The following is a 14,467-nucleotide window of genomic DNA, read 5'->3' as shown; positions in this document are numbered from 1 at the left end:
GGGGTGGGAAAATGTTTCAGTACGCAAGTATACCCTTAAATAGGGCATTATTTGAGGGGACAGCCATTTGTAATGGCGTCCAAAACCATAGTGGACATTACTGAGTGCACTCATTCTATTCCACATTGCACCGCAATAGCGAGTGTACAGTCCATATACAGTCAACGGCTGTCCGAATTCACTCGTTTTCATTCACTCCTTCAAGTGAACTGTATTAGTGGACTAACGTAGGGAATAGTGATTGAGGGTTTAGGGGGCGATTTCGGATTCAGCCAATGTGTGTTATGATGTTACAGCAAGAAGTGTATGCATGCATGTTCACAGTCCAGTGTCAGAATAAGAATCATTTTCATAATAAGAGTATCTAGTCACTGAGGCTAACTATGACAATAATGCTACAACATATTTCTATTTCAAATAAATGGCATTCTTTTGATCTTTCTATTGATAAAAGAGTGTATCAGTTTCCAGAGAAAAAATAATTTTTCAACATTGATAATAATAATAGAAAAGTGTTTCAATTTTAAATTGTAACAACAATTTACAATATTATTGCTTTTACAGCATTTTTGATCAAACAAATACAGAGCGTATGAGGAGCATAAGAAATGTTTTTTCATAAACATCTTCATTAAAAAAATCTTACCGACCGCAAACATTTAACCAGTACTATTCATGATTATTATTAATATAACAATTTATATGTTTTTATATTTTATTTATTGTATTCACATACTGTATAGATGTGATTAGGGGTAAGGATAGACATATAATTAGCTTAGGACTTTCAAAACAATGTCTAGATTTGGGAATCATTTAAGATGAATGTGCTACAGATCTCTGTGAAATAAAGGAAGTGGTAATTGGAGTGAGACTTGCAGTGATTTACACAACAGCTGATCGTAGCTGTGTTCTGAGAGGAGGGGGAGAATAAACATGCCGGCCCACAGAGAAGGAGACTCGCAGCATTATTCTGCCAGTTCAAATGCCAGTGCATTTCTCAAAACAAAATAACACAATGCCATTCTATGCTGTACTTGGTATTTGTCTGAGGGAAATATTCGAAATGTCAATCTTCCACGCCTGTCTAAAGCATTTTCCCCCTTTCACCTCTGGGGTAACTCTGCATCAAAAATAAATCAACTACATTTTGCGGACTTGCAATGAGATTTGACCTCACGTTTAAGAAAATGGAATGTGTTTGCAACCTTTATAGATTTATAAGAGATCAAAATAGCTACAAATGCCTTCTTTCCAAAAATAAAATGCTTTGATGTACAGCTCTAATTTGCGCCCACCAAGTTATGACTAAAAGATGAAGCTATATGTTTTGTTTTTGAAACAAAACCATGAAACATGAAACATCCATAACAAATTTGAGCCCCCGTCTTTGAGATAAGCATGTGGGAATGAGATGAGACATTTCCTAATAATGCAAATCCAGACCTCAAGAAAATCTGTTAACATCCATGAGGAGGATATAAGTGATATGCTAATAGACAATGCACTGCCACAAGTGTTTAATTGCTTATACTTATTGATGGGGAAATGCAGACCAACTGGATGCTCTGTTTTTGAAGATAAGCCTTATCACAAGAGCAAATAAACAGGACTTTGAAGAACAGGAGATACAGTGATATTTGCAAATAGGATTGGCTTTAAGGTCTCCCCCACTGAGGGCCATGATCCTTACTGCTAACCAGTTACTTAAAAAAGCAGCTTTACATATTAAATGTTATCTTGTTTACTAACCGACCCTTGAATGTCTTTAAAAAAAAAAAAAAAAACTGGACCCCATGAAGCTCATGAACAGTAGTAGTAGACTGAGACAGAGACTTATATTAATATAAAAATGTTCCCTTTCTACATTCTTTTAAAGCCGATTACATATTCTATTCTACATCCTTTTAAAGCCGATTACATATTCTATGTACATTAGAAACTGGACAACGGTAATGGTGTAACAAATCAAACCAAGCCTCATCGGATTTAAGATCACACGTGACTCCACTAATGAAACCTTTCACAGTATTTTGGAGAAGAATCTCATCTGAGAGCGAGATCAATCAGACTCCACTAGGGCCGGTGTAATGGTGTAACTGCTGACATATTTATCTTGCAGCAGCATCATATATAACAATTGATATGCTAGGAAGACAAAACAAGAAGCAGAGCACAAGATCAATACAGAGGCATTTTGTTCATTATAGTTTTCTTTTAAAGGGGCCATGACATGAGAAATCAAATTTGCCTTGATCTTGACATAAGAGGTATTTGAACCATTAAAACATCCTGCAAGTTTCATAGCTTAAAAAGTCATCCTAATTATAAACAAAGCATTTATTTAATCAAGCTCGTTTTGATATTGCATGATCTGTGAAGTCACATGGGCAAATACATTTGCATATTACCTCCAGACATCATCGAATAGTACATCATTCCAACATAGGCCCGCCCACTGGCATTCAGTCACTTAATGGCCGACATTTTCCTAAGCTGGATATATATTATATTATATTATATTATATTTATTATATTATATTATATTATATTATATTATATTATATTATATTATATTATATTATATTATATTATATTATATTATATTATATTATATTATATTATATTATATTATATATTATATTATATTATATTATATTATATTATATTATATTATATATATATATATATATATATATATATATATATATATATATATATATATATATACAGACGTCTTCGTTTATGGTGTTGTACTCATGCGAGAAGTTTAAAACCACACTCATTAGCAATGGGATTAGGCCTGTTAATTAGTTGACATCAATATTTTTAGTTGACTGGGTAAATTGGGTACGATATGAAATTGTATTAGTACCAGCACTTTAAAAATGACAGCACTCAAATAAGAGCAGTATTTCTTAATGTGCGTCGATGTGTGACAGCAGGAGTGAGGACGTGTGTGTGAGCTCTGCTTCCACCGTTCACTAAACAATGGAAGCAGAACAATCTAATTTATCCGCGCAGCTCAGGAAAAAGAAGACCTGAAGCGCGCGCAGCCGAGTACATGCCTTTCACTCAGACAGATTGTGATGCCAGTTTTGCGGATTATTGGGTTTTAATGGTAAAAAATATGTAAAAATTAACGTCCTGGCGAGTATTCGGGTAAACGCAGTTGGGTGTGTCTTTAGTGAACGTATAGAGTTGAATGAGAAATCGGGTGTTACAATGAATTTGGTCCGTGCAGCTCTTAAAAGTCCCAGTAAAGGTAATTCTAAGATTTGTTTCTAAACACATTATAAATGTTAGAAATGTATTGCTAAAACACATTACAAAGACTGTGAACTATGTAGTACTGAATTCAGAAGTTAGACCGTTAAACCGTTTTTCACCGTTGCTGTGTCCAGGATTTTCTGGGCGGGTCTAAAGCGGTGGCTCGATGACGCACTGGAGCCACCGAGCCTGGCTCCTCCCCTAACACTATCATAACTAGAGCACATTCGCGTCAGTTTGCCCGCTCGATCTCTAGTTACTGACAGTACTGTTAGTTATTACAGCCTACAACTTACAAAACAGCTTTCAAAACAAAAACGATGATCAAGAAGAGGTGGATTAACTTTGTGAACAGCTACCTTGATGGAGAGCTGAGGATCACCACCGACACCTGCCTCTGCAGTGACTTTACACCGGATAGTTTTACAAACTTTCACCGGAGACAACTGGGATTCACTGATAATCCGCTGCAGAACCGACTATCCCCCGCCCCGGCCTTATTCCTCCCGTCCCGCCGACATCTGGTGCGTCGTGATCATATACGGTCGTGATCAGTACGCGAGTGTTTTGTCTTGTGTGCTATGGCAGCTTTCCCGTGAGTGGGCGTGGTTTCAGCGCAGACAGCGGACACACCCCCAGTGTTTGAGAGCAGAGAATGCTGCTCATTTTTTAAAGTATTTGATAAGCTATTTTATGTACTGATTTTTTTATGATTCAAATTTGGCTGGGTGGTTAATAACACATTTATCTGTGGTGTGAGGAACTCAGAACACATGTTCATTTTTGACTTTACAGGGCCTTTAAAGGGCCTGGCCTAATATTCTGTGTGAAGCAGGGCAGGAACATGCCGGCCAAGTGAGTTTTTTAGGGTTTTTTAACCCTGTGATAAAACAATGAATAGTAAGTTCTGTCATATTATTCAATTACTTTTACTGTTTTTTGCCATGGTAACGATTCAGTATCGGTATTGAGGTATTTTAGTCTGGTATCGTATCAAAGTCATAATTTTGGTATTGTGACAACACTATTCTATATACAAAGTATTTGCTGATATTCTCTTTTTTTGTTATGTTGCTTTACAAATTTGTACCTTTTTACATTTTTACTCTTTTAGTTTTACATTTTGTCTAAGGGCTTGTTTACATTTATACTTTTTTTTAAAGTACACTACTGAAAGCCAACGTTGCAAGTTAAATGAAATGTTTTTAAGTAAAATGTTGAAATTTATTGTGATAAATTAGTCGATAGATTAATCAATATAAAAATAGTCGTTAGTGGCAGCCCTAAATGGGATCATTCCTGTATAGAGACCATTTCGTGAGTTTGATTCCCAGGGAATGCCTAAACTTGCAAAATGTATACTTTGAATGCAGCGCAAGTCACTTTTGATAAAAGCATCTGCCAAATGCATAAATGTAAATGTAGTTGCATTTAATAATTGGTAAAGAGCACGATTCTACTGTCTTGAAAATATTTCAACGTAAAATAACCACATAAAGTGCATTCATTAAAATAAACCATTTGACTTTCACAGAGAGGGAACAAAAAAAAATTATATTTCGACAATTAATGAAGCATTTGCATTGGGTCTAGATAATAATATGCTAAGTAAAGCATTAGCAGTGTGAAATGTGGGCTGAAAAAACACAAACTTGGAAAAACTGCGTTTATAAAAAAAACAATTCAAATGCACAAATAGCTCTAAAATAAGTTCAAATACGCTTACAAACTGTTCAAATAACTTTGAAATACAGCATACACCACATTTCCCTGTATCCATTATTTTTGAAAACAAAACCCGATACGATCTTCACGTCTCCTGAAGCACTAGAAGAAAAAACATCATTCCTGAAACCGGTTAATACACAGTTTTCGCACAGTGCATGAGGTTTGACAATGCTAAATATATCAGCCATTATTTACATCTTGTTAAAAGCCCATTCAGATAGCTCAATGTGAAATAATGCTCACATTTACACTAGATTCCTATGATTTTAGAGAACATGCAGAAACCCTGCATAGAGTCAAACTACAGATCACTCTCATTTTCCCTCTCTTCAGGCAGTCGCTGGTGAAAAATGGAGCAGGGTGGATTGTTCCTCACAGGCCCTAATGAGAGTGCTTTGTTTAAGGAGCTAAATGATCGTCCCATTACCCACAGCCTTGGGTGCCCCCCCATTTCTCAGACAGTGATGAAGGTCAAGCCCAAAGCACACTTCAAGCTCTCCATAACGCCAAGAGTCACGCTGCTCTGCTAACTCTGAGGAAACAGTTTCACCTATAACAGTTGAACTCCGCTCTGCCTGTGGTTAAATGCCTAGAAGAATTATAGGCCACCAATTACTACAAGCATAAAGCCATATGAACCGATAAAAAGGCAACGTTTTCCAGACTAGCTGAAGACTGGTGCTAAAAATCACCAACCACATGATAAAAGCCAGTACCTCACAGAGTAAGCATTACTACAACCTAATAATTCAAACTCTGCAAAGTGGAACTGAGTTGACTTTATAATCAAGTCATTAATAATTCACACCAGATATCTCTCATGCTCTGTAAGGCATTACTAATTGGCCCAACCATATGATAATCCTTTCCATAAAAATTTTATGTTGATCTTAATGGCCACAGACACATCAGATGCACGTACAATGCCTGTCGTTGGTGCTACTCGCACCAGAAAGCGTTAGATTGTATTCGGTGATGTGATTTCTCATTTTTCCAAGCGATATATATCAGCCGTCACTGCTCAGTAGAGATGTCACAGCCTCGCTCGCGATGATCTGATTAGATTCTTTCTGCGTACGGGCCTTTTCAAGTGTAGTTCATCAATCTCTTTATCTTTTCAGTCGTACCATCGCCACACTGAGGAGAAGCACATGAAAGCGCTGATCATAAAACCAATGAGGCCTTTGTGTACGAAAAAGGTTTAAACCGCACTCACCGGGACAGAGAAAACATCTGAGGCAGTGAGTTTAAATTCATTACTTCATTTTCCACACTGCTGATCTGAGAGTGACGCTCTCCGAAGGCTTTTTGTTTCATTCCGCAGGTCTGCTTCTTGGAGGCAAAGCTAGGACAACAATCAGGCTCAAATTGAATCACCTTTGGGTGTTTTAAATCATTTATGGAATGCAAATGCCTTTGCGATTCATTTATCAAATATTTCGAAGTCTACAGCTGCAGAAAGTCGCGTGCGCCAAGGGTAAAAGTCCTTATCTGGAATCAATCACTGCAGCGAGGGGAAAAATAAGAACTGTTCTGACAGAACCAGAGAGATTAAGGGTCGGAATCAGATTTTCTTGTTTGTAAAACTGAGCACAACATGTAAAAAAAATCCTGCCTTACTTCAGAATGCCTTGGCAAAGCCCATAAATCTCAAACTAGGCATAACAGTAGGTAATTACTCCAGCTTTGAGGACTAGGAATAGATTACTATATACATCATTATATGTGATTACGTTCTCTGCAGTAGGGCCTGTCATTGTTCAGCAAGAGATGGATAATCTTTCTCAGAGCATATATTATGCTAACAGACCCACTTCCACACAGCATCCCTAGATCAAACTCGGCAGAGTTTTTCATTCCAGCATAAGATGTCAGTGTCGTTGTGATGTTGGGAGCTGTGTGAATGAGGGATTCTCAGTGGGGGGAAAAGGAACGGATGAAAGACGCTTGCAAACAGAGCGCTGAGTCAATACAATGCAATTAAAGGGATATTTCATCCAAATATAAGAATGCTGTCATCATTTATTTACCCTCATGTCGTTTCAAACCCGTTTAACTATTTTCGTCCATGCGACACAAAAGAAAAAAAATAGCAGAATGACCACATTGCTTAAAATGAAAGGAATCAAGAACAGCTGTGGTGTCACTTCACTTTCATTTATAGAAAAGACAACCCAGGCTCAATGGAAAATTGTGCTCATGATGACATTTCTGCAACATTATATTGTCGCTTCGCTTCTTGCATCTTTAAAGTGAAATGTCCAGTGAGTGTAGCTACAGTAAATTCTATCCGAAACCGATGAACGCGACTATGGCAATGTTATATTTTGTTGGTTGTGTATTGCAGCAGTTCAGAGATGAAATGTCTGGTGTGTGGTTAATAAAAGGTTAATGCTCTATCGCATTTAAAAATAACGCACCACCTACACTTACTAACTGACTAGGGATGCAGCGTTTAACCGATTTCTCAATTAACCACGCTTAAAAACGTCACGGTTATTTAACCGTGAAGGCTCTGCTACACCGAGTGTTTCTTTTGCACAGAACAGAAATGTTGCAACTTGCACAAAACGAAAAGTTACACCAGCGGTGCACCAGCTTAAACACGGAGGCTACTACTGTACACACTGGATTAACTGTGGCAGAGGGACCAAACAGCGACACTTTATTTCCACCAAAGATACGCCTGAAGTTGTCTAGTCTATTGTTTAGCCCCCTGCTTGAGTTTTTTTTTAAAGTGACCGTTATTTTAGAACATATTATTTAAATGCCGACCCGTCATGCAGTCACAATACAGAGAAGTATCGCTTTTATTTTGTTTGTCCTTTTATATCCAAAATATTTACAAAATTGTTAACTATATCATGAATTATGATCTATTCCGATTGTCAAATATGTTGAAGTGAATGTGTTTTGACGTTGAAACACCTTCATAATGATCATGTTCGTTGATATAATGCGCAATGAGTTTGCAATTCAGAGGATCTGTTTTCATCACGTAAATTCATACATTTTCATACATCAGTGACACAAAAGAACCAATATAATAGACATGACTTTCTCAGGCCACATATGAAATTAGAATGAACATAATGAATTATTAAAAAGATGAATAAAATGAATATGTATGGATGGCAGTTAGGGACAGTAACTGCTCAGTTTATTCCCCTCATATTGACGTGGATGTTTAGCAGAGGTCACCTTTCTTTTAACTTTCTTTACGACTGACATCTCTCTCTTTTCAAACAGATTACATAAACACAGAATATTTGTTTTTGATTTGGTTTACATTATTTAAAACCTGACATTTTAACGTTTCTTTAGACATATGTCTCATGTTTGTGTGATAAGTTTTCACTAAGCTACAGGTCATTTTCTGATGAGAATCAGATTAGATACATTGAGAGAGAGAGGCTGCAGATCGCGCATCATGTTTGTTTTCTTTATTTTGCAAAAAGCACATTTTGTTTTTATTGTGACTGTACACAAAAAAAAGAAACTTAACAGATTATAATGATGTATAACACTTGCCTGAATGATAAAAAAAATGACAGTTATTTGAGTCTCTTTGCCACTGATAAGAAAAAAAGCGAGTCGATCGCGCCGGCGCGACCACCGACTCGAGGGGGTTGATTCCAAATGGAGGGATGGACTTATGTCTTTATTATTATTTTATGCTGTATTATTTGGTTATTGTGTTATTTCTGGTTCAAAAGGTAGCAAAAAAGAACACTATAAAATCTTAAGAGCATTCATGTGATTTTATACATCGTGAAATGAATGAATCCATAATAATCGTGAAAACGTGATTATTTCTCTGACTATAATCATCCCAACAAAATCTATAATCGTTGCATTCCTATAAACGACAAAAGCAAACATGCGATAAAAAACATTTTCCATTACATAAAATAACATGAAAACATAAAACCGAAAACATCAAACATCAACCTGACCGAGGCTCGGCCAACATCCGCCACAATCAGAAAAGCCATACATATGTAGCTGGTTTGATGTAAACATCAAAATGTATTAGTTTACAAATCATACACTATGGTAAAAGTGTTCTGAGGTCATAACATAGCAGTGTTCAAGGAAATAAGTCTTTATTAATACAATCTCCCTTTGAAATCATAATTTGTGTAAAAAGGAATGAAGTTGTTGGTGTTAATTATTTTAGCTGGAAAATACAGTGAATTGTTGGTATGTTTTGGAGTTTTACAAAAATATAGGTAGAGGCACAATTTCTCCCATAAGCCTAGGTTGAGAAAAGAGCAGCTTGAACATTTTGCTACACAGTTCCTTTTTTTGTTCTATGCATTGGGTTTGGAAACAGAATTTTGCACTCACAGAACACGTTGACCGCTAAGCCACATCTCAGACAGCAATGTAATAATTAAGAATTAGATGGAAGAAAGCAGCATGACAAAATGTTGAAATGGCACGGAGGAATTTATTACACTAGTTCCTGATAAACACTGTATCTGAGCTTGAGTGAGATAAATCCTGAATGGATGGATGCTGTGTAATGCTAACAGGTGGGAGAAACATCAAAGCGGATCCATTAAAAAGAGATCTAGCGTAGAAATCTCCACAGGAATAGACATCATAGACAACACGCTTACCCGTTTTCCATGTATAGTGCCTGTCCTTTGGAAATTCCAGGTCCGACCTCACTTGCATTCCAATGAGAGACATAGAGAGCAGCAGGTAGTTCCCAACACGCCATATCCAGCCCGTTACACCAGAGTCATCTTTTAGAACCATAGTCCAGCCCATTGACGTCCTGTCCACTTTTAGTCCTGCAAAAGCAAAAACACAAAGCAAACTAAGATGATTATGCTCTCTTACCGGTTAGGGAGCGAATACACCAGCCAGGCATGATAAACAACTCTTGGGAATCATTACATTAATCACCGGCATACGTTTGACTAGTCATTTAATCCTCGAGGACGTCAAATGGAGCACAAGTGTCACGATCAGGATCATTTGGTCTTAAAGCTGCATGCACTGATGCGGTAACTACCACGGTAAACACAGGCAGAGCATTGGGTCTTTCAGCCCTGAAGTAATTGAGGATATTAACACCTTTTCATTGCTACTCATTTAATTCTGTCCCCCGCCGCTGTAATTTATATCCTTTGGGTGAAGGATTAGTTCTGGAATCACTGACTTGGAGCATGTGTATAGATGAGAGGGAATTTTAATGCATATCTGATTTACAATTAACTTTTTTTGCAAACATTCGGAGATAGCAGTTGTACACTATTGTATTTGTACTATTCACATTTTAAAGCAGCTGATCTTGAACTATAAACGTCTTTTACCGTCTGCACGCACAGTCTGTTTTGTCACGCGCTGACTGATGGAAATCTGCACACCATTTAAATGGCAAATATTCAATGGACCGAATCCACGTTATGCCTCTCACATGTAATAAACTTCTCCATTGACAACCGAAATGGGAAAGTAACTCATTTAAACAGCTCGGCAGCACAAACCAAGGTTATTCATTCGTGCCAGTCCCGCGGCCAGAAATGGGGATCTCTATATTTTATAGCATCATTGTTTCATATATGGGACACAGCTCTGCATAGACCAGTGTGTTACAGTATTATCTGAATTAAAATTTTGATTGATTTTCCTCTTATGGAGACGGAATACAATGCATTACCTGCGGACGATCTGTTCGAGGCGGCTAGACAGAATCGGTGTTTTGATGGATGAATTGCTATCAGACTAAAATATGTGTTTGGAATGTGGAATTATTCTGATGTGATTTCTCAGGGAAAGCCTGCAGCTCCCAATTGGTTTTTGGTTGATTTCATTTGGGGAAATTAGATTTTTATTTCATTGCTTCAGCAGTGTTGCAGGAAAATCTGATTTGAGAGGAATATGGTGAGAGGCCTTGACGGAGTGAAAAAAGATCTCTTATCCTTTAACTGCTGCCACAAGTAAATGTCTTGATAGAATTAGATATTTTCAAAAGGGTATACACAGATAACCTCTTGAAGAGGCTAGAGCTGGTTGCTTGGGACTTTGGAGCTTGGCTCATTCAATTTTTGATAACATATTTCAGTTTAACGTTTCTATTCAAGTGGATAAATGAGTGATGTTGACCTGTACTGTATGTCAGCTTTCCTTCACAATCGATTTTTCTATCGATTCCTAAACTCATTTTAAATAGAAGAGCTGTATTTCAGCAAAACACTGCAGTTTTAAATGACAGAACATTGAAGAAATTAATATGTTCTCAAAATATAGTCAAATGACCAACTATTCAAATGGATAAAATAAAATGTCCTTTAGCAATTCCTTTATCCTCTATACTAATCCATAGGCATATGAACAGTTTACAGACATGCCATATGCACACAAACTGTACACAGACATAAATATGGTGTAGGAATGTACACCACAATCCTGCATGCTGTCAAATACAACACACAAATAACATGAAACTTCAATATTTACAGTTAAGATTTACAAAAGGTTACGTATAGCCTAAGCCTAGCAAACATTCACTGGCTGAGAGTGAAAAACCTCGGAGTGATGGACTTGGCCTTTTCCCTCGTGACCTGTCAGCCGTAGGGAGGATGTGAATACTGACACACGTTCCTGCATGTGCCTGTCACCCACCGTACCAGCAACAGCCATCCTGGAAATCAAAATGCGTCAAAGTCCTGCGCTGCTTTTTAGAATAACTAGGTCAAACAAAGCTTGTGGGCTCAGACTGGAACACAGTGTGCAGTCTTAAGAACCTGAGAAAGCTTCTGCGCTTCAGGATTCATGACATTTCTGTCGAGATTTTCTCAAGAAGCACACACATTAACTCTTTCAGGCAGAGCCATGGACTCTCATTCAGATTTTCATTTATACTGCCATGAATGGGTAACAAACCATCCGATTTAAATATGCACTGGTTCAAATTTCATAGGCTTGCGGATCATGCAGTTCTCTCTTAGTTACCACTATGCAGATGCCCGGCTGAATTGGATAAAAGCAAACTTTTTCAGCAGGCTGAAAGTCTTTCCAGTTTGGGTGGGTTACATATCAGATTGGTGTGAAAAGTCATGCGCTCAAATATATCTTCAAAGAAGCACATGGGATTTAATTTATTAGCATTAGCTGAGGCAGGGAATTCCACATCAACATCAAACAGAAGGCTTTTCACCATTCTTGTCGTGTGATATGGTGTTACATCTACATGTGCTATATTTGTTGTGTTTGACAACCACATTTGGTCAGTGCCCCGAACCAATTTTATGTTTTTTCTCCCTTCATTTAATAATAAGCAGTTTAAAGACATGTTTTTTTTGTTTAACATATTTAAAAATTTTAGGGGGGAAAAAAACATTTAATGAGGATTTAAAGAAAATATATTATTTCTCATATGTGACCCTGGACCACAAAACCACTCATAAGGGTCATTTTTTATTGAGATTTTTCTACATATTTCTGAAAGCTGATAAAGTGGCTTTCCATTGATGAATGGTTTGTTAGGATTGGACAATATTTGGCTGAGAATCTGAATCTGAGGGTGCAAAAAAGTCTAAATATTGAGAAAATCGCCTTTAAAGTTGTCCAGATGAAGTCCTTAGCAACGCATATTACTAATAATAATACATTTTTACGGTATATATTTACTTGAATATGAAATATCTTCATGGAATATGATCTTTACTTAATATCCTAATGATTTTTGGCATGAAAGAAAAAAAAAAGACCCATACAATGTATTGTGGGCTATAGCAACAAATATACCTGTGCGACTTATGACTTGTTTTGTGGTCCAGGGTCACATAATATTATTATTATTTTGTCACATGTCTAGTCTGTTTTGGTTGTGTTTTTGATTTGTCACATGTTCCTTTGTTCTTTTTCACGCCATTTCTGTGTTTCCCAGATTACCCTCATTAGTTCATTTATCCCATCTGTGTCTTGTTAATTATCTCGTTTCTGTTCACTATTTAAGTTCCTCTTGTTCATTCACTCCTTGTCTGGTCACAGTTATGTAAAGCGTTTATGGTCCTGTGTGTATGACTTGTATTGTTAAACCTTCACCAGTAAACTTTGCTTGAATAACGGATTTACCAGTCCTTGCCTTCCTGCCTGAGCGACTCGTAACAATTATATTCTATAATTTATATCAATGTAATACAAGACCCCTCATTCGGTGTTAAAAAACGTCAGGATTTACTAAAGACACACAGTGAAAATTATCGCTGAAAAGGCATGGACAGGGTTATTTTTGCAGCTGACCGTAAACTTTATGTCCCTCAAATCTGATTTGTTGTTCCAGAATTGAAATGTTGTTCAACAAAGATCAGGAAAATGTTGCACTTGGTGAATCAGGTCCTGCATTCAAATCACTGAAAGTATTAATAGCATTTTTAATGTATTTTTAAATAAACGTATGAATGTGAACAAAAAATAAGTGTCAATGAATTCCAAAAGCATGAGCAACCATGTCCACCCAACCTGAGAGCTTTTTTCTGCCCTGTCTCAAAGAGCATACTCATAAAAAAGAGAAAGATTCCTACTTCCAACTCTAATTCGAAACGACATTTGAACCACTGTGCCAAAAAAAATGTAACAGCATTGTCTATTTAAAACGTGGAAAACTGATCCTCCCCAAATCTACACATGGGACAGGGCATCTGAGCTGATCCGTCTGTAAACAGGTGGGCCCGGTAATTAACGTTTGATTACAACTCCCACAGCAGATACTAAAACACTGTCTGTAACAGGTCTATTGCAGCCTCAGCCAGACTCGTTCCATTAGATCTCTCAATGCAGGACACCACCGGCTCTGACAGCAAAGGAAACAAAAGCTCCTAATCCTGTTTACTGTATCACAGACGCCTCCCCCTTGCTTCAATTTCCATACAGTAATGCATCCAATTGGCTTGTGTTCGACAAGCCGAGCAAACCTTTGAACGCCACCTGTCATTTCTGCTTCCTTATTTGTCCATAAAACCACAGAAGCACACAACTTGATAATAAGCCTCTACCTGCACTGTATTAGCAAGCTGGCATCATAAAAGAAAGAGAGAAATAAGAAGTCTTCTTGACACTAATATTTTAAAGGTGAACTCAGTATCTTTTCCCTCATTAAAAAGTTTTACTTCTAAAAAAAAATGGAACAGTACTTTAAAAAAAAAATTACATTCATGTACAGGCACATGAGATGAAGTTGCTACACAGTAACCCAATAAAAGTGACTGTATTTTACAGTGGGTCACCTAAGGGGGATGGCCATGTTGAGATCACATGACCAGCCAAATGTCTAGCCACATTTTATCTCATTAACCAACAATTTAGTCATGACTGACTTCTGCTAATAGCTTCTTTAACCAAAAAAATATTTTGCAGCTAGCAGGCGATGGATGGGATGGATGCAATTAGGGCTGTAACGATCTGACCAAAAATAAAAACCTCGATTAATTGAACATTTGACCTCGATTAC

General features: G+C 37.2%; 1 protein-coding gene across 1 annotated transcript in view; it reads right to left on the bottom strand.

Annotated features, from left to right (window-relative positions):
• The window catches only part of thsd7ba (thrombospondin, type I, domain containing 7Ba), a gene marked incomplete at its 5' end in the record, with an annotated part of 214,769 nt that extends 204,992 nt beyond the window's left edge, over window positions 1–9,777 (bottom strand). Inside the window, one exon of the mRNA XM_079822385.1 lies at window positions 9,624–9,777. Within this exon, the coding sequence (XP_079678511.1) occupies window positions 9,624–9,777 (154 nt within the window). The remainder of the gene's footprint in view (window positions 1–9,623) is intronic.
• Window positions 9,778–14,467: the final 4,690 nt, after the last annotated feature.

Source organism: Gobio gobio (genome assembly GCF_949357685.1).
Source record: "Gobio gobio genome assembly, chromosome: 7".
NCBI classification, from domain to species: domain Eukaryota; kingdom Metazoa; phylum Chordata; class Actinopteri; order Cypriniformes; family Gobionidae; genus Gobio; species Gobio gobio.
Note: the sequence above shows the minus strand (reverse complement) of the source record. Positions and strands in the feature narration are given on the sequence as shown.